General features: G+C 41.7%; 1 protein-coding gene across 1 annotated transcript in view; it reads right to left on the reverse strand.

Annotated features, from left to right (window-relative positions):
* Positions 1 to 25,523, reverse strand: part of SLC22A15 (solute carrier family 22 member 15) — a 97,802-nt gene extending 72,279 nt beyond the window's left edge. Inside the window, exons 1-2 of the mRNA XM_081493317.1 lie at positions 25,120 to 25,523; positions 6,718 to 6,930 (exon numbers count right to left, since the gene is read on the reverse strand). Coding sequence (XP_081349443.1) covers positions 6,718 to 6,930; positions 25,120 to 25,206 — 300 coding nt within the window. The 5' untranslated portion in view covers positions 25,207 to 25,523. The remainder of the gene's footprint in view (positions 1 to 6,717; positions 6,931 to 25,119) is intronic.
* Positions 25,524 to 27,660: the final 2,137 nt, after the last annotated feature.

Genomic DNA, 27,660 nt, shown 5'->3' on the forward strand with positions numbered 1-27,660 from the left:
CAGTCCTGCGAGGGAAATTTCCATTACTAATTGCCTCTATTTGCAGAGAGGAAGACTCTCATCAATAGATTACCACCTCTAGAACCAAAAAAAGAAAAAAGAGAAAAAACTCAGAGCAAACAAAAGAACATAAATTAATAAAAGTGAAAACAGGAAAAAAATCAATAAAACAAAATGTTGGTTCTTTACAAAGATCAATAAAATTGACAAAATCCTATCATGACAAGTAATTAAGAAAGGACAGAAATCACCAATACTGATATTTTGTTACCAATACTATAACAAAAGAGGATATCATTTCAGACTCTGCAGACATCAAAAGGATAATAAAGTAATACAATGAACAACTCTATACACATAAATTTGAAAACTTAGATGAAATGGATCAATTCTCTGAAAATCACAGATTGCCCCAACTCACAATATGATGTAGATCATTTAATTAGTTTTATATCTTTTGAGGAAACTGAATTTATAATTTTAAAACTCCCAAGAAAGAGAACTAAAGACCCAGATAATTTCACTGAAGAATTCTTCCCAAAGCTCTAAGGACTAACACCAATTCTACACACTCACTTCCAGAAAACAAAAAAGGAGAGAACATGTTTCAATTCATTTTATGAAGCTTCTGTTATCCTGATACCAACACCAGACAAAGACAGTACAAAACAAGAGAAAGCTAGAGACCAATATCCCTAATGAATACAGAAGCAAAAATCCTTAACAAATTACTAGCAGTTAAAATTCATCAATACACAAAAAGAAGTATCTACCATGCAAAGATGTAAGGCTGGTTCAGTATTTGAAAATCAAACAGTGCAACCCACCACGTTACAAGATGAAGAAGGAAAACCACATGATCACCACAACTTATGTAGAAAATTACAAAGTGGTATACTTGACAAAATTCAATACATGTTCATGATAAAAACTAAAATAATATTGGAATGAAGAGGTTTCTTCAACATAATAAAAAATATCTACAAACACCAACAGCTGACATTAAACTTAATGGTAAAAGATTGCAGCCTCCCCATAAGACTGGGAACAATGCATGGATGCCATATATCCAACAGAGTGCTAGAAGTTCTGGTGGTGCAATAAAGCAATAAAAAAAACACAAAAGCCATGCAGTCTGCTAAGGGAAAAATAAAACTGTCCTTATTTTTTACAAAATTATTTAGAAATTTCCAAAGAATCTTCAAAAGATTCCTAGAATTAATGAGTTCATAACTACATAGATTAAACATGCAAAAATCAACTGTATTTCTACAAAGCAGCAATGAACATACAAACACCAAAATTTAAAATACAATACCACTTTAATGCAGCTGCTATCAAAATTGCAAGATTTTCTGCAGATACAGAAAAAAAGTTATCCTACAATTTACATGGAAAGCCAAAGGAACTAAAATAGCTAAAGCAATCTTGAAAAAGAATAAAGTGAGAGAAACCAAGCTATCTGCATAAAAGACTTACCATATAACTAAAGTAATATAACTAAACCTAGATGAGTCTGCAGAGAAGTAAGCTGAGTGAAAAACAGCCAATCCTAAAAGGCTACATGCATGACTGCATTTTTATAATATTCTTGAAATGAGGACATTAAAGTATAGGAAAACAGATCAGTGGTTACCAAGGAAATTGGATAGCGTTTGGGGAGGGCCGAAAGTGGGTATGTCTATATATAAATATATATGGCAACAGATCCTTGTGGTCATAGACATGTTCTGTGTCTTAGCCATATCAACATCATCACCCTCGTTGTGATATTATATTATGATTTTTAAAGATGCTACCATTGGGAAAAATGGGTAAAGTGTTCATGGAATTTCTCTGTGTTATTTACCGCAACTTCATGTAAATCTACAATTATCTCAAAACAAAAATTTTAACTAATAAAGAGCCAGCTCAAAGAGGTTCCTACTGGTAAACTGGGAATAATTTGAGCACCAAAATAACTGAAGGATGTAATAAATTATAAATAGTTGAAAAGACTCAATGGGGTTGCAAAGAGTTAGACACGACTGAATGACTAACACTTTCAGTTTCTTCCAGGAAGCCATTAGTATACACTAATGATAGCGGGAGAGAGAGAAATGGAGATCGACAAGCAGACAGATGGACAAGGAAGAAGAAAACGGCTCTTATTTACAGCAGAATCCAAAAACATGAAAAACAAAAAACAAACCCAAGCTCCTAGATACAGAGAAGAGACTGGTGGTTGCCAGAGGTGGGAGGTGAGGGGACACATGAAATGAGAGAAAGGGTCAAAAGGTATAAACGTCTGATTATTAAATAAATAAGTCACGATGATGTTACATATAGCATGGTGATTACAGTCAATACCCTATTGTGCACTTGAAAGTTCCAAAAAGAATAGATCTTAAAAGTTCTCATCACAAGAAAAAAAAATTTTTCTGTAACCATGTATGGTGAGGCTGCTAAGTCACTTCAGTCGTGTCCGACTCTGTGCCACCCCATAGACGGCAGCCCACCAGGCTCCGCCGTCCCTGGGATTCTCCAGGCAAGAACACTGGAGTGGGTTGCCATTTCCTTCACCAGTATGGTGAAGAATGTTAACTAGATTTATGGTGATCTTCTCACAATGATAGAAATAGTGAATCATTATGTTTTACACCTGAAACTAATATAATGTTAAATGTCAACTGTATCTCAATTAAAAAAAAAAAAAACCCAACTGGCAAAGGTGGAAGAAGCACTAGAGTTAAGAATTTATCATTCTGTAACCATCATAGTCTAGCTTGGTTTATGAAGCTAGATCAAAGGATGCTAAACTGGAAGGAGGGGGTTCTGACACACAATAGTAAATTAGCGTAATCTTAGTGACTCAACTCCCCATAGATTGCTTACTTCTTGAAATGAAAACAAAACAAAACAAAAAGTAACTGTACAGGGGAGAAATCAGGTAATAATATCTGGCATGGATGGGCAAACTTAACATCATCCCAAAAATGCAGATGAATATTGTGTATCTCTATATGTGATTCCCTGTGGACACAACATTGCTTATGTGTTTTTCTAACTGTGGATGCATACCCTGAATGAGGAATCATCAGACAGTTTGAAAATGAAGAACACTCTAATTATCTAAAAGGGAGGTATCATGTATTCTTCAAAAGTATCGATATCATAAAAGTGAAAGAAGGGCTGAAGATAAAAAGATACCAAACAGCTATAACAACTAAATGTAGTATGTGATCCTAAACTGATTTCAATGAAAGAGGGGAAAACTAGCACTATCAAGGATATTACTGGGTCAAGTGGGAAAACTAGGTATGGATAGATTTGATAAAACATCAGGGTCTAGATAGTAGATTTGATAAAACATCAGCATCTCTGTTAAATTTCTTGAAGTTGGTAAAGTGTCCTATGGCTTTGGAAGAGAATGTCCTTATTTTTAGGAAATACACACTAAAGTTGTTGTTTAGTTGCTAAGTTGTATCCGATATCCGACTCCTTTATGACCCCATGGACTGCAGCCTACCAGGCTCCTCTGTCCATGGGATTTTCCAGGCAAGAATACTGGAGGGGTTGTCATTTCCTTCTCCAGGGATTGAACCTGTGTCTACTGCACTGGCTGGCAGATTCTTTACCACTGAACCACCTGGGAAGTCCACATACTAAAGTATTTGGTTGTAAAAAAACACTACTATGTGCAGCTTTCAAGTGGCTTTTAAAAATTAAGAAAAACAGATAGCACCAATGAGGTAAAATACTAACAACAGATGAAACTAAAGGATATAAGGGTAGTCTTGAAATTTCTGTCAGTTGGAAATTATTTCCAAATAAAATAATTTCAAAGTCCTTCAGATTTTGTTAACCAATCAAAAAGAAGTGAGATGTGGATACTGATTTAGATTGGATCAGTCAGTTTAGTTGCTTAGTCATGTCTGGCTCTTTGTGATCCCATGGACTGCAGCACACCAAGCTTCCCTGTCCCTCACCAACTCCCGGAGCTTGCTCAAACCCATGTCCATCGAATCGGTGATGCCATCCAACCATCTCATCCTCTGTCGTCCCCTTCTCCTCCCGCCTTCAATCTTGCCCAGCATCAGGGTCTTTTCAAATGAGTCAGTTCTTCGCATCAGGTGGCCAAAGTATTGGAGTTTCAGCTTCAGCATCAGTCCTTCCAATCAATATTCAGGACTGATTTCCTTTAGGATGGACTGGTTGGATCTCTTTGCAGTCCAAGGGACTCTCAAGAGTCTTCTTCAACACCACAATTCAGAAGCATCAATTCTTCAGTGCTCAGCTTTCTTTATAGTCCAACTCTCACATCCATACATGACTACTGGAAAAACCATAGCTTTGACTAGCTGGATCTTTGTTGGCAAAGTAACGTCTTTGCTTTTTAATATGCTGTCTAGGTTGCTCATAATTTTTCTTCTAAGGAGCAAGTGTCTTTTAATTTCATGGCTGCAGTCACCATCCGCAGTGATTTAGATTGGATAGGCCCCTAAAAAGTACAATATTAAGAGCATAGGCTTCTGGGTTAAGACAAATTTGGGTTGAAATCCTAGCTCTGCCTTTATTAGCTGACCTCAAGATGTCTCAATTTCTTCATCTATAAAATGGGGGAAATAATCCTTACTTCATAAATTATTTTGAGAGTTAAATGAAACAAGGGCTGTAAAATATTACAATGCCTGGCTCATTGTTGTCACTGCACAAGGCTACTTATTATTGTTATAGGTGACTAGTGGTGATACACATGGTGATGGCAGTTATTGTTGTGGTGGCGAGTAAGCCATAGAGACACAAAGATGACCAAAATAAGGTTTCTGAGCTCAAAGGATTTAAAAATATAGAGTTGAACCATAAACTACAGCGTGTCACAGAAGTGCAAACTAAATGTTACGGGAACAGAAACAAAAGTGTATTTACTTCTGGGCAGTTGGTCAGAAAGGACTTACCAGTGAAGGTGATGGTTATGTGAGCGGGAGAGGGTAAGTCAAGATGTCACCAGGCAGAGGAGCGGGTGAATGGTGGGGTAAGAGGTGCAGTCTGAGAGCTTGGGGCCTGTGTGGGAAGCAGGGGAGGTGGAGGGAAATAAAGAATTCTGCTGGATCAAGCTTGCCAGGGTGAGGCGGAGGCCCGGTTTTGAGGGCCCAGATGAGGGAAGAGGGAGTAAGGGAACCAGGTGGGCTAGATCTGATCCCAACTTCTTTCCACCAGATCACCAAGGTGTTGGGCAGGACCGGTTTGCAGGGACAGTGCACACAGGTGCGCATAGAATTCATGGACGACACGAGCCGCTCCATCATCCCAAATGTGAAAGGCCCCATGGGCGAGGGTGACGTGCTCACCCTGTTGGAGTCAGAGCAAGAGGCTCGGAGGCTGCACTGAACTTGTGACTGGGTGCTGGATGTCTGGGTTGATGCCTTGGCCCACCGGGATGATCTGCTGTTAATAAAGCGTTTATATTGTATGTTAAAAAAAAAAAAAAAAAAGAATTCGGCTGGAAAGTATACCCAGCACCAAGCTGGGGAGGGTAAAGGACCTGAATGTAACATATAGGGTTTCACTGTGTGTGGTGGAAGAACCACTGGAGGTTTTTGGGTAAGGGGTGCTTGACTGTCATCATGAAAACCCCACTGGGCCAGGGTGCCAGCAGGCAAATGGATAGCTTGTGGGGACCAGGCAAACGACACTGAGGATGTCAACATTTTAACAACCAGCTGTGTCCGGGCCCTGAGCCTCTTATTTCAGAGTTTCTCTGCGCCAGACTGTGGGCTCAGTCACTCAGTCGTGTCCGACTCTTCATGCCTCATGGACTGTAGCTCACCAGGCTGCTTTGTCCACGGGGATTCTCCAGGCAAGAAGACTAGAGTGGGTTGTCATTTCCTTCTCCATATCTCTTGCATCTTCTGCATTGGCTGGGTGATTCTTTACCACTTAGCGCCACCAGGGGAGCCCTCACCAAACTATGTAGACTCAGCTTATTTACCTCAGGCTGGCCCAGAAGGCGCTTTCCTTACCAGAACCTTCTGGCTACCAAAATCCCCTTGAAGGTAAGGCTTCCTACCTACACTGGGTGGTACCATATGTATTTGATGTTGTACAGTCAAGGAGCCCCAGGTGGTCCACACACAGGACTGCACTTTAACATGAACTGTGGATGTTAAAGGTGAGTCATTACACTTCTCTCTTTACTCTGTTGATTTTTGTGGATATAAGAAAAAGACATGGAAGTTTTAATTCACTTTTTTTTAAAGGACACACTAATCAAAATGGGGTTCTTCTAGAGTTTGTGCGTGCGTGCTCAGTCACTTCAGTCATGTCTGACTCTTTGTGACCCTATGGACTGTAGCCTGCCAGGCTCCTCTGTCCATGGGGATTCTCCAGGCAAGCATACCGGGGTGGGTTGCCATGCCCTCCTCCAGGGGATCAAACCCAAATCTCTTATGTCTCCTGCATTGGCAGGTGGGTTCTTTAACACCAGCGAGTGCCACCTGGGAGGCCCCTTCTGGAGTTCATGTCTTACTTAATCTAACTAGTTTGGTTAGGGCTCACGCTTCTCCCACTTGTAGTAAGAACGAAGAAGAATGTGTTTTCAAAGGATGTTCTTTAACTCTCAAATTTACTAGAAAGCGATTTGAAGATAGGCTGAAATGTAAATCAACCAGACCAGACAGTGGCTCCTGGTGGATCATTCAGTGGTCACAAGGGCCCGCTCCCACCTCCTGCAGTTACCTCGGAGGCGATGGAGGTAAAGCTGCTACTGAAGTGCACATGCTTGTGCATCTCGCTGCCGTTGGCCGTCAGGAGCCAGGCCCCAAGGGCCTGGTCTTCACCAGCCGACTGGTTGCTGTGGCTCTGGTTGGGCAGGAGCTCTGCCAGGTCCCAGTGGTACGACGGTGTGGCCCCGACCAGCGCAATGAGGATGGCTTCCGTGGCCACGTAGAGCTGAAAGAGGAAACACATAGAACCATCTAGGCTGGAAATGCAATTAGCAAGCTTACAAACCTTGAATGAGCAGTCTCGCTTTTGTGTCTGTAGGAGCTACAGAAATGAGACACTTTAGAAACAAAGGAGAAAATGGAAGGAAGTTTCCTGATCTACTACAAACGGAACCATCAGCTATCCCATTTGTAAAGCACCGTGTGCTTCCTCCAAGGGCTTTTTCTGCATTTGAGATGCAGATTTGAGGACATAGCATAGAATGGTTCCACACTCGCAGGGAGTAGGAGAGGAGGGATATTACCTGCTCTGACTTAGACTAACATTCTAGTTCTTTTCTCCTCAATACCACACATTAGTTCAGATAAGCAGTTACCGGGGCACAGGAGTGTCCTGGTCTTGGATTCATGATCTAAATAAGAAAACATGTTGTGGCATAGTTAATGTTTCCAAAAACAGTATGTGTGTGTACATATATATAAATCAACAAGACCATACAGTGGCTCTAGGCAGATCATATGTGTGTGTGTGTGTGTGTGTGTATATATATATATATATAATGAGAGAGTTAACTCAGGCAGGTTGATAAGAAGTCCAAGCCTAGGGCCCCTTTAAGGAGGACGTAAACATTCTTTTGCCTTAGACAAATAGGCCTCATGGGCAGCAGTATCTCTTGTTCAAGGACATGCCTTTTTTTGAGCTTTGGATGTATGCTGTGGGAGAAGGTCTGGGCAAAATTTTCACAGCCTTGAAGTATTTTTTTTTCTATTCTCAGCAGCTAGCAGAAAAGTATAGAAGGCTCCCCTTAAACTAGTGAGGTGGGTATTCTCCTGCCCACTTCCAGTGCCTCTTGCTGGAGGCTTTCTCTATCCTTGGTACTTTAACAAAATCTACACAAAGCTCTGAGTGACTGAGACTGCCTTTGGTCCCGGAGCTAAATCTTCTCCTTGGGAGACCATGAATCTGGCAGCACTGATCACTGTTCACCATAAGCTATTGTCTGTGTGTGTGTATATACACATACACACACATGGGGGAGGAAGGACACATGTTCTATTAAAGCAGGGAAGCATTAATATGCACTCGAGTAGGTACTAAAGTATCGTATACAACTTACAAGATGTAAACAACTCACAAGATGTAAACAACTCAAAATCCTAGGTACTCACCCAGGCTTTTAGCCGTAATTGTTGTTTAATCTAAACACAGCTTCCCTCTAAAGAAAAAATATTTCATTCACTCAATCAATGATTATTTACTGAGCATATATAACATTTGTCACTGAATGTTTTGGGCTTTATGGCTATTCACAAAGCCATATTGGGTTTGTAAGCTGTGCAACCTTTTTACGCTATATAGCCCTGTGCAACATTTTTATGCTATAGATACATTTTTTTTTCCATTTAACAACTTTTTATTTTATATTGGAGTATAACTGATTAACAGTGTTTTAATAGTTTCAGGTGGACAGGGATGGGACTCAGTCATACATATTCATCTATCCATTATCCCCTAAACTTCCCCCCATCCAGGAGACCACATAACATCAAGCAGAGTCCATGTGCTATACAGTAGGACCTCGTTAGTTACCCATTTTGAATATAATAGCGTGTACATGTCCATCCCAAACTCCCTAACTATTCCTTCCCCCTGGCAACCGTAAGTTCATTCTCTATGAGTCTGTTTCTGTTTTCTGAATAAGCTCACTTGTATCATTTCTTTTCAGATTCTGCATATAAGGGTTGTCTTATATTTCTCCTTCTCTACCTGACTTACTATAGATCCATTTTATATTACTCTCATGATGATTGTTTCAAGTTTAAATTTTATTAGGAAAATACAGGAAGTCTGTTCCATTGTGAAACAATCTTATTCTAAGAAATTATCACTACTTAAAAAAAATTTAAGCCAAAAAATTATCGCTATTAACTTAGAACTTAAAGCCTTAAAATACCTTTAAACAGATTAAGTGTTTAAAAAGCACAAAGCATGTGATTTCTGTATAGTACATAGTAACACCTCACTGGATGGATGAGTTGACCAAGGCATACAAAGGTGGAGAGACTTGCTCACAGATTTATCTCCACTGCCAGGGAACTCCCAGCTCCTTCCACACCATTCTGGAGAGGCATATTCAGCTGTTAAGTGGATAAGCTGAAGCGCCAAAGGCAGAGTAATTTATCACAAGCAGATGATGGAATTACTGTCAAGGAAAGAGAAAAGAAGTCATGACATTGTGTGTGTCATAACAGAAAGCTAAAACCCAAGATGTGATTTTTCCCCTCTCTGCCAAGGCTGCGCGGATGTAAGCAGTCCCAACCTATTGTGAGTCCAATGACTGTGGGCCTCTGGAGATGCACAAAGCCGCCACAGGTCAGTCTGTGTGTGTGATTTACTGTAAAATGCAAAGGAAAACATGTTTCTAGACTTATATTGCTTCTTGGCTCCTATTTGCATATTATTAAGGAAGTTTTCAGAACAGGAGGCAATCAGCTTACAAAAAGGAAAACCTTAATAATTGCAAGAACAGACAGATTACGCATTTAGCAGCAGCTATAATTACAAAGTCACTTGTACCCGTTTTAGTAACTGCCCTTCCTGATTACAACCTGCTAAAACTTACTTCATGGGTAAAGAAATGAAGAAAAAAAAATACAGCAAAGTGAACTCAGGAGATGAGGCAGAACACATGTTCTGGTAAATGCACAGCCTTCAATCCAGCAAAGGTAACTAATGGTATTTTCTCTCTAAATATGCTCTTTTCTGCTTTGGTTTGTACCACTGACTTTTCCTGGAAAGCACTTTCTCCTGCTGTCAATGTCTGAATCTTTCCTCACCCCTGAGATGTAAGTCAGATACCCCTCCTTCACCCCACCTCCCACCACCTTCCCTCCAAACCCTCCCCAGAACCCTTCTCCTGCTTCCACTCACCCTGAAAACTCAGTCAAGACCTTTCTTAGAACCCATATCATTTTCTTCACTGCACTATGTATTTATGTATTTGCTTTATTTTTTTCTATTGAAATATACTCTCTGAGGGCAGGATCTATGTCAGATTCACCTCCAGGCTCCCGAAGCAAGAAACTAACGGCCCAAATAGATGATACCACACATTCGACAAGTCAATGGATGAATAAATGACCAGAATGGGAATACTAATAATAGCAGCAAGCACTTCTCTAACTCTAACTATATAACAGGCACCATTCTAAGTGCTTGTTGAAAATATATTAATGCATCTTATTTTTATCTGGATTATTCTAGGATAAGTAATGTTCTAGGTAAAGGAGGAAATCCTCCAAATCCTCTAATCTGAAGCATATTTCACTATGGAGGCTATCATTCCTGGAAGAAACTACAATGTGTAGAAAAGAGTTAAAAAACAAAAGAGGTGGAGCTGATACATAACACAGGGATATAACACAGGGACCAGTAAAACCTAGCTAATTGGTATTATCTGTATCATTCTTAGGAGAAGGCAATGGCAACCCACTCCAGTACTCTTGCCTGGAAAATCCCATGGACGGAGGAGCCTGGCAGGCTGCAGTCCATGGGGTTGCTAGGAGTCAGACACGACTGAGCGACTTCACTTTCACTTTTCACTTTCATGCATTGGAGAAGGAAATGGCAACCCACTCCAGTGTTCTTGCCTGGAGAATCCCAGGGACCGGGGAGCCTGGTGGGCTGCCGCCTATGCGGTCGCACAGAGTCGGACATGACTGAAGTGACTCAGCAGCAGCAGCAGTATCATTCTTATCATTCTGCAGGTTGATTAAATACTTCCTCCTTTCTCACTTTCTCCGCCCTCCTTCTACCACTCCACAATGTTTTCATTACCCCCACGCGCGCACATACACCCACCTCAGGGAACACATAGGGCCATGGCTTTGTGTCACCAGAGGGGTCAGAAACATGCAGCTCTTCCTTCAGTGCCACCTCCTCCACCCCACCTCCTACCACCTTGTCTTCCCTCCAGTTCCTCCGGAAGCCCCCTCCTGCTTCTGCTCACCCTCTAAAGATCCATCTAGACCCTTCTTAGAACCCATATCATTTGCTTCACTGCACCATACTTATATATAACCCGGTGTCAGCATTTCTGTCTTTGACACAGACAGCCACCTGGCTTTGCTAAAGATAAAAGAGACTGAGCAGCCTGGCAGCTATGATCCTGCATGATGCAGGCTAACTATGAAAGGTGATAGGGATACAAGGATTAGGTAAAAGTGGAGATGCTTAAACTTTGCATATAGATTACTGTTAGGTTCTTTACACCAGAGCCACAGACATGGGACACATGGTCCTATGAAGTCAAAGATGGTTTAGCCCTTAGCTGGTCAGAGGGATGTGCCACCTACACAAGAACACAGAGTGGTTTTCCTCAGTTTGCCTTCTTCAGCTGTGACAGTGTCCCAGAGCTCTCATCCTGCTTCTTCCCCAGAGGACAAACACTCTCCTGTCTTCCCTCTGCTGTGACACTGTGCACATTCACCATATAGCCTTGTCTAGAGAATCACACCCATCTGCAGATGGGCCTTAAAGCCGTGATGAAAAACTGCCATCCACTCTCCTTCGGAGTGGGACTAACAACATCTCAAATAAATCATTATCCTCACTAGTGCTACCTCCAGGGAAGGAAAACAAGTGCCACAGATGGCGGGATTGTTGTTTCCCTCTCAGTATAATTATAATTAGAAAAGTGACTAAGATGCACTGGGGGATTGAAATTTTAAAAGTTTCAAAAAGTGAAGGTTTTAGAAGTAATTTTATACTAACAGCATTATAAGCTTTTATCATGCTCAGGCAACAGAAAATGTCTCCCATAAATTATCTCATCACAATATCTTGTGCTGTGATGTCATGGTAAATGTGATGTTTAGGTTGTAAGTAGGAAAGATGAGCCACAGGGTGATTATGTAACACACTAATGGCAAAACCAGGATGAGACTGGGAGCCACCTAACTTTGGGGCCAGAACTTTTTTCAGAGAAAAAGTTGGGAGAGGGGAAACAAAGATGACTTCATGGTGGTCATCACTGTTAATATTTTATGCACTTAGTACTCAGTTATCTAATTGACTCAACCAAAAGCATTATATGAGCATGACCACATCACGAAGGCAGCACTAAATGCCCACGGCCCAGCACAAAGTAGGTGCTCGACAAATATCTGTGCGGTGACTTACTGATAATACTTTTTTTGGTCACACCACACAGCTTTGTGGGATCTTAGTTGCCTAACCAAGGATCAAAACAGTACCTCCTGCAGTGGAAGCACAGAGTCATAAACAGTGGACCACCAGGGCATTTCCTATTTTTTTTAATTTGTATTTATTTTATTTTTTGGCAGCACTGGGTCTTCATTGCTGCATGTGTGCTTCTCATTATGGTGGCTTCTCTTGTTGCAGAGAATGGGCTCTAGAGCACGGGCTCAGTAGTTGTGGGGCACTGGTTTAGTTGCCCTGAGGAATATGGGGTCCTCTGGAGCCAGGGGTTGAACCTGTGTCCCCTACATTGGCAGGGAGATTCTTAACCACTACACCACTAGGGAAGTCCCACTGACATTATTTTTTGTGTTTAAAAATTTTAATTATGCTCTAAATAACTGGTGTCTCTTGACTATGCCAAAGCCTTTGACTGTGTGGATCACAATAAACTGTGGAAAATTCTGAAAGAGATGGGAATACCAGACCACCTGACCTGCCTCTTGAGAAACCTGTATGCAGGTCAGGAAGCAACAGTTAGAACTGGACATGGAACAACAGACTGGTTCCAAATAGGAAAAGGAGTACGTCAAGGCTGTATATTGTCACCCTGCTTATTTAACTTATATGCAGAGTACATCAGGAGAAACGCTGGGCTGGAAGAAACACAAGCTGGAATCAAGATTGCTGGGAGAAATATCAATAACCTCAGATATGCAGATGATGCCACCTTATGGCAGAAAGCAAAGAAGAACTAAAGAGCCTCTTGATGAAGGTGAAGGAGGAGAGTGAAAAAGTTGGCTTAAAGCTCAACGTTCAGAAGACTAAGATCATGGCATCTGGTCCCATCACTTCATGGGAAATAGATGGGGAAACAGTGGAAACAGTGTCAGACTTTATTTTGGGGGCTCCAGAATCACTGCTGATGGTGACTGCAGCCATGAAATTAAAAGACGCTTACTCCTTGGAAGGAAGGTTATGGCCAACCTGGATAGCATATTTAAAAGCAGAGACATTACTTTGCCAACAAAAGTCCGTCTAGTCAAGGCTATGGTTCTTCCAGTGGTCATGTATGGATGTAAGAGTTGGACGGTGAAGAAAGCTGAGCACCGCAGAATTGATGCTTTTGAACTGTGGTGTTGGAGAAGACTCTTGAGAGTCCCTTGGACTGCAAGGAGATCCAATCAATCCATCCTAAAGGAGATCAGTCCTGGGTGTTCATTGGAAGGACTGATGTTGAAGCTGAAACTCCAATACTTTGGCCACCCCATGCGAAGAGTTGGCTCATTGGAAAAGACCCTAATGCTGGGTAGGATTGGGGGCAGGCGGAGAAGGGGACGACAGAGGATGAAGTGGTTGGATGGCATCACTGACTCGATGGACATGGGTTTGGGTAGACTCCGGGAGTTGGTGATGGACAGAGAGGCCTGGCGTGTGCAATTCATGGGGTCGCAAAGAGTCGGACACGACGGAGCGACTGAACTGAACTAAGTCCCATTTCCTCCCCGACTCTTATCTACATAATGCCGCCAGATTGGTCTCCTTGACGCAGTCCTCATGAAACTCTTCTGGTTAAATCATATTAATGGATAAATAATAGATGTCCTAGCATCCAGATCTCCACCACTTGGCACAATTGCTACCTTATCCACATTCAAGCTTTCTGAACTAGCCTGTTGAATTCCCCAAACAGGACTTTTCACAGTGTGCTGTGAAAAGCATATGGAGTCTGAACACCTGAGTCTGAACTGCAGCTCTAGTAAATTTCCAGCAAATCAAAACCTTTCTAAACTTCATGTTTCCTTGTAGTAAGACTGGACACTGGCAGTACATCTTTATCTAACTCATTCATATCTAGCTAGCCTATCCTGAATGTCAAAGGGGATATTTCTTAAGCCAATAATGTAGAGTAAATCATACAGCTCCATCCAAGTAGCACCTATCAGAGCCTCCCAAACTCTACCTTGCAGAGACTGATTCTGTAGGCCAGGATGGGACTTGAGATTCTGTTTTTCTAACAAGCTCTGGTGACGTCAGTGTTGATGGCTTGGGCCACACCTTGTGTAGCAAGGGTCTAGGGTATGCCCTCTTCCATACTTTCTCCAATGCTATTTCTTCCCACCTGAAATGACCTTCCTGCTTCTCTCTAAACCTAACCTTCAAAGTTTAGCTTGAGCTCAGTCCTTCTTCTGAAGTTTCAACAAATCACTCTGGACCACACTGACATCTCTTTCTTTTTTTAATTAATTTATTTTTTAACTGAAGGATAGTTGCTTTACAGAATTGTGTTGTTTTCTGCCAAACATCAACAAGAATTAGCAACAGGTATACATATGTCCCCTTCTTTTTTAATGTCTAAAGCATTCAATGGCTCTATTACTTACTGGGAAAATATTATTTTGCATCATTATTTAACAGTATAGATAGAGTTACATTTTCATTTGCTACTGATTGATCATCTTCTGAAGAAAAGAAACTCTGACTTGTACTTCTATATACTTTCAAGAAAACCAACACACTACTGTGTGTGTAACAGTCTAAGATGCATTTTGTTAATGAAATCCTTGCATAACGTGGCACAGAAAATGACGATGGGTTAAAAACCAATAATTCTGGGACCAGCCACTAATTAAGATTTTGGACACATATTTGATATGCATCTGCTTCACTCTCAATCTCCCAAATTAAACGGAAATGCCACCACCTGACCACCTCCCTTCTGTTACTTTAGTTTACTTTTTAAAAAAATTTTGGTGAGCACCAACACTTCGCAACACAGTGTATCATGAGCCTCCAGTGACCACAATGATGAATAAGAAACAGTTGTTTTCTTCTGAGCACATACATTCAGGTGAGGACAACAAATATGCCCAAAAATATAAATACAAGGCACATTTGGCAAATACTCTATTAGCCAGAGCAGAAATGAAATTAATGAGAGCACAAAGAAAGCAGATGTGAATTTTAACTCAGGGAATAACAGAAAGGTTGCAAATGTGACATCTGAAATAGGCAGGGAAAGACTGGAAGGGGTTTAGTCAAAACAAAGATCAAGGAAGAAAGGGAGATTCCCTGATGGCTCAGTGGTAGAGAATCCACCTGCCACTACAGGAGACACAGGTTCGATCCTTGATCCCGGAAGATCTCACATGCCTCAGAGCAGCTAAGACCAAGTGCCACAACTACTGAGCCTGTGCTCTAGAGCCTGGGAGCCATAACGAATGAGCCCACCTGCCGAAACTGGAGAAGAGCCCGAGCAGCAGTGAAGACCTAGCACAGCCAAAATAAAATTATTTTTCAAAAATCAGGGAAAGAATTCTTAAGCCAAAGAAGAAGTCCAATCAGAGCCAGGAAAATAAACAACATATTCTTGGTGTTCTTTGAAGCAGTAGTACAGGGCGGGCTCAGCTTTTCCCAAACTTCAGTCATCTGAGTAACCCCAGCTGCAAGAGTGCTACCTGCCCATTTCTGTTTTTTATTATTTACTTAATGGTCCGCTTTTAAATTGACTCAAATTTTTTAACTTAAGTAAACTTACAGAGAAATAAAATTGTATATCAATACAAATATAACCATCCAGATGTAACTATAAACACCCTGTTACAATGTAAGTGTTAGCTAGCATATTTTTATTTAAGGTAGGACACAAGAGATATTTTGGGGCAAGTTTTGGCAGGAAGGGGTGAAAGCAAAGGAGCAGCCATTGGTTTTTATGCTCAGAAGGTTGGGATCAGTGCTTTTGTGCCTCACATCCACGGTCACGTCTTTGTTTGCCTCATTTGGACCTGCTTCTGATCTATACTCCCCTGGACCCTCCTTCAGCTGCTCTGATTCCTGGGCCAGACGTGTGTTTAGTTCCATGATAACATTTGCTTCATCAAGGTTGCAGGCAATGAGAATGACACTGATTCCAATCAATTCTGATGGGCTCCAGGCTGCCTTCCCTGCAGACTTCAAGCTCCAACTTCAAACACAGAGACAACAGCCTTACAGAACACTGCCAAATCAGCTCCCACAATGGTGTAAGGGCAAATGCTCAGAACAAATTATTCACTGATACATATATAATCGTATACATATATACAGCACAGATACACGCATACACACAAACATATATCTCTATCCGGGAGTTCTGTCTCCTGTTTCTCTGGTTGAACTCTGACCAACACAATCTTAGACAAACATGGCAAAATACAGGCATTTATTAAACCTGGAAGTATATGTGTGTTTGTGATATTATTCTCTGTATTCCATTTGAAATGTTTCCTAATTTTTAAAAGATTTTTTTAAAAAACTTAGTAATAGGGGAGTTCCCAAGTTACCTAGTGGCTAAGATCCTAGGCTTTCACTGCTGTGGCCTGGGTTCAATACCTGATGGGAGACTGAGATCCTGCAAGCCACATGGTATGGCCAAAAATATATATATATAAGAAAATGAATAATAAATGCAATAAAAACAGAATAATACTGTTCAATCCCAACTAGGTAATGTTTTTATACAAAGTCTGAACCTACCTTAATTCTGGTTCGGTCCCTTTGTTAAAAGAGGTATTGGCTAATGTTTTGACAAGTGCTAGCATTTTCTTCTTAAATAAACAAAAGGATTCAAGGATTCAAAAGGGAGTAACCCTCTTCTTTTATGCGTTAATGCTATTTAATAATATTTCCATACACCACCTAAATCTACCACGCCGTCCATTCCTTGGGATGTCAGAGAATGCAGAAAGCTGGAAGATCAGAAATAAATGATGTAGTGGATGCCAGGGCTAAGGAAGGAGAAATAGGCAGAGCACAAAGGATTTTTAAGGCAACCGAAAGACTAAATATGATACTATAATAATAGATACACGTCATTATAAATTTGTCGAAGCTCAAAGAATGTATACCACCAAGAGAGAACCCTAATGTAAACTGGAGACACTGGGTGATGATGTGTCGGTTTAGTTTCATCAGTTGTAACAAATGTACCACTCTAATGGGGGATGTCGATAATGGAGAAGGCTGTATATGTTCAGGTCTTCCCTTGTGGCTCAGACTGTAAAGAATCCACCCGTAGTACAGGAGACCTGAGTTCAATCCCTGGGTTGGGAAGACCCCTAGAGAAGGGAATGGCTATGGCAACCCACTCCAGTATTCTTGCCTGGAGATATTGGGGAAACCTTTGTACCTCCTGCTCAATTGTGCTGTGAACCTAACACTTCTTTATAAAATAAAGTCTACACAATTCCATGCTAAAAAAAAGAAATAACTGATGTAGAATAATATAGATTCAAGAACAAAAGTGAAAGGATATCCCTGAAAAGAAGGCAGAGGTATGTTTTCCTCTTGGACACTGTGGAGAAACATAGACAAGGATAAAAAATTAATTCTGAAGTTAAAGGAAAGGATGCTTAGGAAGTTTACACCCGTAACCTCCATCTCATCCATCAAGCTGAGACAAAGAACATCTGGGGGAAATGAGAGGAACCAAATCATCAGAAATTTGGGCTTAAAAAGAGTGGTAAAACTGACTGGAAGAAGTGAAGGCCCGAGTCAAAGGATGACCCAAAAGTCATGGGTTCCAGAACACTGAAAAAGAGGAACCAACCAATCTACATTTGCAACAAAAGAGAACTGAATAAGCAAATTATGATATGGCCACACATTGGGACACCATGCTGCAGCCATTAAAAAATACAGAGTTGTTCATCTGTGAGTGCAGCAAGATATCTGCAATATCATTGAGAGACAAAATCAGGTCAAGATAAAAATTTTTGCACAAAAGACAAATGTACATATTTACATAATACAAAGTTGGGAAGCTCATCTATATGCCAAAGGGTGAGCATATTTTACTTCTGGGTGGCAGAGGTTCTGGTAATTTTTTTCCTACATTTTCTCCTTTTTCTACAGCCACCATATACTATTTGTTGAGCACCATACGATTCCCATTAGTGGACGTTAGGTTCTGTTTAAGCGTTTGGTCAAGGAAATGAGAAAGGAGATTTCAAAGCTGTGTCTTTGGATTTGATGGCTCCTTTTCTAAGGCGGCCTCTAGCTGTGGGGATGAATCAGCCAGTATTCTGACAATCCCAAAGTCAACACTAACACAATGCTAACTAATTGGTGGGCACAGGGCAACTTTAAGAGATTCTGACCTTGCAAAACAAATGAATTAAATTTTCATGATCCAGCCATTTCCAAGAGCACAATGAAAACTGAGGGGTCAACAGCATGAGTTGACTCAGCCACCTCTCAGCAGTGTCACAGCCTTCAAGTCTAGTGTTTATACTGTCATATTCACATTGCCTGGCTTCATATTTTAAATGACTTTTCTGTGCTGTCTTAGAGTGTAACACCTTCTCTCAGGGCGTGTATCAATCAGCCGCAAGTAGCCCTGGCCAGCATGCTGCTGGGGGCTTGGGTGCTACAACGATGCCAGTTGCTTCCCAAGGCACACCCTAGCTCTTGAGACGCTCCAGGCTCTAAGGAGCTCCCTTGGGAAGTTCCCGTGGAGAAGGGATAGGCTACCCACTCCAGTATTCTTGGGCTTCACTTGTGTCTCAGCTGGTAAAGAATCTGCCTGCAATGCAGGAGACCTGGGTTCAATCCCTGGATTGGGAAGATACACTGGAGAAGGGAAAGGCTGCCCACTCCAGTATTCTGGCCTGGAGAATTCCATGGACTTTACAGTCCGTGAAGTAGCAAAGAGTTAGACACGATTGAGCGACTTTCACTTTCACACCTTCTGGAGGCCTCCTGGTATCTCCATATCCTCCCCAAATGGAAACAGGAGGGTCTGATAATCTGCAGCTTCCTCTGCTTTACACCAGGGGGCAGTGTCTGTCTGTAGACAACAGTTTTCCTGCGACCATACTGGGGACAAGAATAACTATGGTCTCCTTGACCTACCATCACCCATTCATCTAAACTGATGGAAGGAACACCAGGCAAAGTTCCCCAGATTATCATCCAAGCTCTCAGCCATTGTCTCAAGGCAGACAGAACTAAATTTGAGGTTAAATGTGGCATAAAACTGGCTCAGCCTAGCAGAGATCTCTGGTAGATGGTCCCATGTCTTGGGAGTCCTGACAAAAGCTCTAACTAATGCCACAGGTTCTCATCATGGCTGAGCGCCAGGTGGTGGTGAGAATTCCTTGGGGCCTAAGGGATGGTCTTAGTGATTGCAGTCCAATAAGGTCTTCACTAAGGTTTATGATGTGGACTGTATCACTCACTTATGGTTGAGAGGTTAGAACCGTAGACTATCCACCTCAGTGACACCTCATGGAAAGTCTTCCTATGAATCTCCTGGGCAGAAGGGACATAAAGACAAATACTAGCAGGTAGGAGCCATGAGATGGGATGATGTTCTACACAAAGTTCAATAAAGCATCCCGAACAAAACCTGCTCTTCCTCCTGAGTATTTACTTTTTGCTCAGTTGCTTTAGTCACATCAGACTATTTTGTGACCCCATGGACTGTAGCCCACCAGGCTCCTCTGTCCATGGGATTCTCTAGGTAAGAATACTGGAGTGGGTTGCAATACCCTCTCCCAAAGGATCTTCCTGACTCAGGGATAGAACTCAGGTCTCCTGCACTGCAGGCAGACTCTTTTACGACTGAGCCACAGGGGAAGCCCCACTCCTGAGTAGTAAATGACCACAACTCACAGTCATAATGGGTTAAAGGAAGAGCAATAAAAGAGCGAATTGTTATCTCATATTGTAGCATCTTCTCCTAGGTATGCAGATCTTCTTTTACCATTTTAATTTAAAAAAATTGTAACACAGAAAAGCGGAATAAAAATGATTCATGAACCCACCACCACAATTAACTAGTAGCAATTTATCATATTTGTCTTAGATTCTAATGATACAATATTAGATACAGAGGAAATCTCTGTTGTATCCATCCCTTCTTACATCCCCTCCCTTCCTTCCCAAGAGGGAAAGAACTGTATGTCGATCTTTCTACTTCATATTTATGCTTCTACATTGTTCATATACATTCATAAGCCACATACAGTATTGTTTCCTAATTTTTAAAAATTTGTTATGAGAATATGTTTCACATTGTATACATCACATTTTTTTTTTCATTTCACATTGTGCTTTAAAAGATTCATCCATGTGGCCATGTGTAGACCTAGTGTGTTCATTTTAACTGTTTTATTCTATCAAATTTATATCACATTTTAATTATCCAGTTCCTTCTGGGGAATCATTTAGAAAGAAAAGAAAGTGAAGTCGCTCAGTCATGTCCAACTCTTTGCAACCCCGTGGACTGTAGCCTACCAGGCTCCTCCGTCCATGGGATTCTCCAGGCAAGAATACTGGAGTGCGTTGCCATTTCCTTCTCCAGGGGATCTTCCCAACCAAGGAATTGAACCTGGGTCTCCCATATTGCAGACAGATGCTTTACCCTCTGAGCCACCAATCATTTAGGTGGTTACTAGTTTTTATCATTATAAACAGTGCTGCAATAAATATCCTACATGTATCTGCTTATGCACAAGCTCAAGAGATAGTATCACACATATACCAAGGAGTCCAATGCTGGTTGTAATTTTACTAGACAGTGCCAAATTGTTCTCTAAGTGGGATACTTTCTACTTCTCATTTTCATCACACTTGTATTGTTAGATTATTAAATGTTTGCTAACCTAGTAAGTGTGAAATCATATTTCATAGTTATTATAATATGCCTGTCCCAGATGACCACTGAAGGTAGACATCTTTTTATGTGTTGACTATTATAGCTTCCTCTTCTGCAAAATATCTGTTCAGTCATTCCACTTTCTAAAGCACCATGAAAAGATATTTATTGCATGAATGATATGAAAATACTGGCAGTTCTAGGAGCTGAAAAGTATCATTGAGGTTATTAAGAGTTTATATAAAAATAATGCACTCCAAAACACCAGAGTACTGTATCTCAAGCTGAGGTTCACAGCAGCATCTCAATTCTGCAGGTGAAACAAAAGCTTATCACAGGTTACATGTTCCTGTTGATTAATGGGTGTTTTAAATTCTGTGCAAATTATACCACAACCTATGATTCATAATCCTGAGCAAAATGAGGGAGCTGAAATCTCTGACTCGGAACAAAGAAGTAGGGTCTTTTTCCACTTTATGTCCAAAGGGATCAAGAAGCAAAGACTTGTATTCCAACTTCCCTCCAAATGGTCTGGCAAATAAGCACACACAAACAAAAAACAGTGATGACAACATCAACTTGGAATCACGACTAGAAAATAGAAATGGTAATAAAGTAAATAGAATTATTCATATTTTAATATTACAAATATTTACCTCCTACCCAAAGGAGGGCGAGGCTTCCTACATGGCACAGTGGTAAAGAATCCAGCTGCGAATACAGGAGATGCAAGAGACGCAGCTTGGGTTGGGAAGATCCCCTGGAGTAGGAGGAAATGGCAACCCACTCCAGTATTCTTGCCAGGAAAATCCCATGGACAGAGGAGCCTGGCGGGTTACAGTCCATGGAGTCACAAGGAGCTGGACACGACTGAGCGCACACAAAGGAGGGTATATATCTTTCGGGGGTGGGTAAGAATTTTTCCAACTAAAAAATTAGAAATCTTATTGCTTGTTTATAACAAGACTAGTTTCACAGCAGGCAATTTTTCTCCTCTAGATTTCTGCTTATGAAAAAGTGGGCTTCCCCAGTGGCTCAGAGAGTCAAGATCCCATCTGCAATGCAGGAGACAGTAAAACCCCGTGGACTGTAGCATGTGATCAGGGCATGTGATCCCATCATGATGACAAGAAATCCACAAAATCCGCATTTATTCTCTATGTATCGGATAGTTGACCACTATGGGGATTCCAAAGATTGTGTCTGCAAAGCAAGTGAAGGTAGGTCTCCTAGCCAAAGGAAATTGGATATTGAGAAAATGTTTAGGAGTTACATGATGGTATCTATAATCTAAGAAAACAATTAACCTAAAGACCTTTAGAGGTGGCTTATAATTTGGTTTTGTCCTCTCAGTTTTAACTTGGATGTGTTTGAAGTATAGGGAGTTCATTTTAAAAAAAAAAATGATCCTAGAAAGAAGAAAATGCAAAAGGATCTGTAAGGTTTCCATCTTTGCCCCTCTAGCTTGGTGTTTCTCGGATGGAGCTGGTCATCACCAAACCACAGACACAGGAAAGACTCCTGCTGAGGCAGTGGCCCCCTCCCAGCCCCACCACAGTCCCTCTCCCTGGCAGTCCACAATGTGCAGGACTCCTTGTCTCGGGCAGGGCTGCTAAACCATTGGTCAGCACCCTTGCTGAGCACCAGAAGACAAGGGCTTCAGTTTTTAAAGCAGACAAGCCATCAACCTCCTTCCACTAAAGCCAATCAACTCTAAAAATGGCTCCTTTTTCCTCTGGTAGAGAAAGCGACCCCCACATGAATGATGAAAGCATCACATTACAACTGTGTTATGGGGCTCTCCAGTTCTCACACTCTGCAGGTCAGCCCCTCTAAGCCCAAATCATCAAGTCTACCAAGTAGACTTGGTAGAATGGGCTCTGGGGAGCTCCACTCTCATATCCAGGATAGCCGTGAGTGACCCTAGGACCATTTGGATGATATAGCTCTATGGAGTAGTTAAGTCCTCACAAACAAGTAACAGCTGTGAAGAATTCACTTCTGCTTGGATAGGCATCTAATCTCTTTTGGGATCAGCAGAGCTACAGGGTACCCTCCCAGCCCATACCCATAAGATAAACAACAACTGCCTAACACTCCAAGAGCTAGTTCTATGAAGAATACTGACCACACAACAAGTAGGGTTCAGTGCACAGTCATGGGCTTAGATCATTCTGGTATCAAACTCTAACCACCTGGGTCAACCATTAAAAAAAAAAAGGTGAAAGTGAAGTTGCTTAGTTGTGTCTGACTCTGTGACCCCCATGGACTCTGGCCTGCAAGGCTCCTCTATCCATGGGTTTTTCCAGGCACAAATACTGGAATGGGTTGCCATTCCTTCTCCAGGGGATCTTCTCAACCCAGGGATCGAACCCAGGTCTCCTGCATTGTAGGCAGACTCTTTACCGTCTGAGCCACCAGGGAATCTCCCCAAAAAAGCTAAGTGGTGGAAATCTAACAGGTCCCGAACACAGAATAGTGGCCTTTTTAGTGCCACACTCCACTCAAGACAAAGTTATTCAAGGTCAGTGAATACCTGTTTAGTCAGGTGAGAAGATAATGACACAGGAGGTAGAGTGCAGGAATGGCAAGGTAAGGTTACTCAGAGAGGGAGTTGTGTTCCTGAAATTCTTGCTTAGAATAGGAAAAGAATTTTCTCAAGAGAAAATATTATACTGGGTTTTTCCATAAGATGCTATGAAAAACCTAAACAAGCTTTTTGGCCAACCCAATAAGCACCCATCAGGCATCATCCTTACAATTCTGTTTTTGGCATTAAATACTCCTTTACGATTTAGCACAAACACTTTTTCTCCACAGTAAACTGCATTTAAAGGTAACACAACACACTTAAAGGAACTTCAGAAAATTGCATATTTGTGAACTGAGAACTTGTTTTGCTAGAGAAAGAATTGACTTAATCTAAGAGTGCATCATTTAGATGGTTCTACTGCCTGATGATGAAATCAACTGAACTTTCAAACATTTTGGTGGAAAAGAGAATCACTTAGTCAATCCTCACCTCTAACCCTCTCAATCTTCCTGTTGAGCAGTTGACTTATGCAAGGTTTAAGCAACTGGTGGAATGGTACTTATATCCATGACCACCCTGTCCTTACCTCAGAATAACTAATTCAATTAACCATCACAGGTTAATTGTAATTATATAACTGCCTGCCTTCTGTGGGAGACATGAAAGAAGAGGGTTCAATCTCTGGGTGGGGAAGATGCCCTGGAGTTGGGCATGGGAACCCACTCCAGTATTCTTGCCAGGAAAATCTCATGGACAGAGGTGTCTGGTGGGCTACAGTTCATGGGGTCGCAAGAAGAGTGGGACGAGACTGAAGCAACTTAGCGCACACTGCTTCACCCCACAGCCACAAGAACGCAAACTTCACAGGAAAGATACTTCGACTTATAAACATTGCAGCCCCTGCTAAGCACACAGTAGGCACTCACTAAATATATGCTGAATGAAGGAAAAACTAAAATGGCCGACTCATAGTAGATACTAAAAAGGATCTATGAATAAAATGCCACTAGAATAAAAGAAGTAATTAATGTCAAATGGGCCATTTAAAAAAGCAAAGGAGGAGTAACTTCTGCATGGCAAAGTGTATTTACAGTGACCTTGAGCATACAGAACTCACATTTCTAGGATGGGGTGTACAGGCAGCCTGGGAGAATTCTGTACCATGAAGAACTGATTCCCTTTTACACCACCCGTTGTAGATGGTACTATGGACTTAAAATAGTGTCAAGTCCAAAGTGGCTCTGGGCAGAATGACCCAGCAGAACTTAAACCAGAAAGAAAGAAAGAAACCCAATGCATTGAAAGCCCCTGGAAGAAGAAGCCCCCTCAAATAGGAAAAGATAGTAAGTCGACCTAAAGGATGGGCCCTTTGGTCAGAGGGTGATCAAGGCCCTCTCTGTTCAAGATTTCAAGGGGACAGCGCCACAGGTTAGAAATTCCCTTTCCGTAGTCTCAGCGTATTCCAGCTAACAAGGGGATTTCGCATCTCTTACTAACCAGCTCGCCAGATTAAGTATTCATTCCCCACACATTCCTTTCCTGCTCCAGGTGAGGGGAGCAGGGCGCCTAAGGGGCGAGGATCCGAGGCTGGGGAGGGGACAAAGCTTGAGAGGCCGGCCAGCGACCTAGGCTTTCCCGGGCGCAGGCCAAAGCGTGGCGCCTGGCCCAACGTCGCCCTCGCGCGGGGTGGAGGCGGGGGAGGCTCGCCACACCTGGGGGTTTGCAGAGCCTTGGCATTTGGGCCGGGCTTTGGGGGGGGCGGGTACGCCTCGCTCCAGGCTGGGTAGCCAGGAAGAGGGAGCGGTGGGAGCTGCGGGAGACTCACCTGCAGCAGCACGGCCAGCAGGAAGCACAGGTACATCTGGTAGATGCCCATCTCGCCCACCGCCTGGAACGCCTCCTCCACCTCCATGGCGGGCCGACCGTTCGGCCCCGGCCCAGCGCCCAGCTGAAGCCCGGCAGCGGCCCCGGCCCCCGCCCGCCGTCCCCCACCCCCGCTCCGGTGTGGCCCGGCGTGGCCCTCCCCGGCCGACCCGGTGCGCTAGGCACCCGCTCGGCCCAGCCCGCGAGGAGCTAGGAGCGGCTTGAGAGCGCGGGCAGGGCGGGGCGGGGCGGGCGGCGCGTTTGCGCGGGCGGGGCCGAGGGCCGCGTGAGCTCGCGAGTCAGGGACGCGATGCCGGCTTCTCCCGGCCTCTGGGCTTTCCGTTCAAGATTTCCTTCTGAGAGGGTGGGTTAAAACGGAGGTTAAAGAGGCTTAAAACGAGAGGAAAGAGGAAGTGGGTTCAGGTGTAGGCATCCTCTCTGATGGAGAAATAAGGTGAAGGGCAGCCTCCTCGTCCAAGTCACGGCCTGCCCGCTGGTAAAATTTGTCCTTTTGTACAAATCGGTTAAATACAGGAAATGGAAATGGGTTCTGCCCGCTGGTAAAATTTGTCCTTTTGTACAAATCGGTTAAATACAGGAAATGGAAATGGGTTCTAGATCCTTCGGAGAAGAGTGCTGTTTAACATTTCTTTCCTCCTGCTCCCTGCTAGCTATGTGGTCAGGCCACAGGTAACCAAATTCTTGCAAAACCCTGAGATACATTTGGTTATGTAAATAGGCACGAGGTAAAAATTATTAAAGCTTAACTTGTGGGACAGGATGTGATGGCTGCTAAAATGTTTGAAGGATAAACAGCAATTTGAAAGGCTGGCAATGGAGAAAAATGCAGCAGGACCTAGAGACACTGGTCACCTGGTTTAAGTCCCCTCATATCCCCACCTCCCTACGTTGGTTTTAACAACTGCGTAGTATTCCACTCTGCAGGCCATGCCACCCAATACGATATTGAACGGAAAAGGTGACTAGCTAATGCTTTGTCTAGAATTTTACACATAAGAGAGTGAGATAGGCCTATAATTTTCTTGTTACTGTTCTTATCTAGATTTGGCTGGAAGATTATCGTAGCCTAGTAAAATGAGTTGCAAGTGGTTGGTAAAACTCTTCAAGCCATCTAGGCTTGGCTTGTTTTGCCGGGGGATCCTCTTTATTACAGAGATGGATAAAGATGTAGAGAGATTTTTGTCCCATGTGTTTTGGACTTTTGTTTTTGAATCACTTTTAGTTTTTTCTAGAAGTGTTACTGTTTTATCTACTTCTATTGTTTCTGGAATAAACTTGTTCATCTTGTTTTCATAGGGTTTTTAATTATGCTCTAGCTGTATTTATGCCCCGTTTTTTTATTACTCACTTTTATTGGCCTTTTCTTATGGGTCTTGCTAGAAGTTTGTCTACTTTATTTCTGAAGAACCAGTTTTTATTTTGTGATTTTTTAAAATTTATGTCTTTGTTTTATGGGTTATATGAATTATTTTTGTTAACTTATTTTTGCTAGTGTGTAATTCTTTTACTACCTATGTGACTTGAAAGTTTAGCTTTTTGCTTTCAATTTTTCTTTTATAGGAATAATTATACATAAGACTGAAGCATTTCTCTCTCGGTACCACTTTGCTCTATCCCACAACTTTGTCATGTGGTGCTTTCATTGTCTTTAGTTTTAAATATACCATGACATTGTAATGTCCTCTCTAACCAATGAGTTATTTGTTAGTTCATATTTCTTTAGTTTCCAATTAAAGGTTGTTGCTCTTTTTTAACCATTTTTTTATTGCTGATTACTAATTTAAGTGCTTTATGTATGAAGATGATCTGAAATCTTGGAAATTGTTTGAATTTTCTTGTGACCTAGAGATGATCATTTTTGAGTTTTTTATTTGTGAAAGTTTATAAAAGTACCAATTGAATTATTCCTGTTAAATCATGATAAAATACCTCTTTTTACTTTTAATACTTTTTGTCTTAAGTTTTGTTTCGTGTTAATATTGTTGTGTCAGGTTTTTGTTGTTATTTTCCTTGTAATCCTTTTATTTATTTCATATTTGCAGTTTTGTTATATCCTAGACATGATTATGAAAGGCAAGCTTTTTAAATTTGTTTGTTTATACAATTTTGTAAACTTTGTCTTTTAACAGGTAAGTTAAATCTATGTATATTTATTGTGAATGATATATTTGGACTCATTTCTAGTATTTCCTGTTTTATGTTTACCATCTTCTTTCTTTTTACTTCCTGGCCATCTGTTGGAGTCTTAAAGTCACTTTCATATGATCCTTCTCTCTTTCTGCTACTTTTGGGAGCTAAAGATTGCACTGTTATTGTTATTATTTTAGTAGTTACTCAACATTTTAACACCGACAGAACTGAAATACTGTTCTACCATGTTGATAGTTATTTAATATATCTATTCTCTTTTTAAACTACCCAAGATTCCAAGAATACTTTATCTGAGAAAGCATAGGAGACATAAAATGTTATGTTCTAGAAA

Source organism: Giraffa tippelskirchi, chromosome 5 (genome assembly GCF_054371585.1).
Source record: "Giraffa tippelskirchi isolate mGirTip1 chromosome 5, T2T-mGirTip1v1.2.pri, whole genome shotgun sequence".
Lineage (NCBI taxonomy): Eukaryota > Metazoa > Chordata > Mammalia > Artiodactyla > Giraffidae > Giraffa > Giraffa tippelskirchi.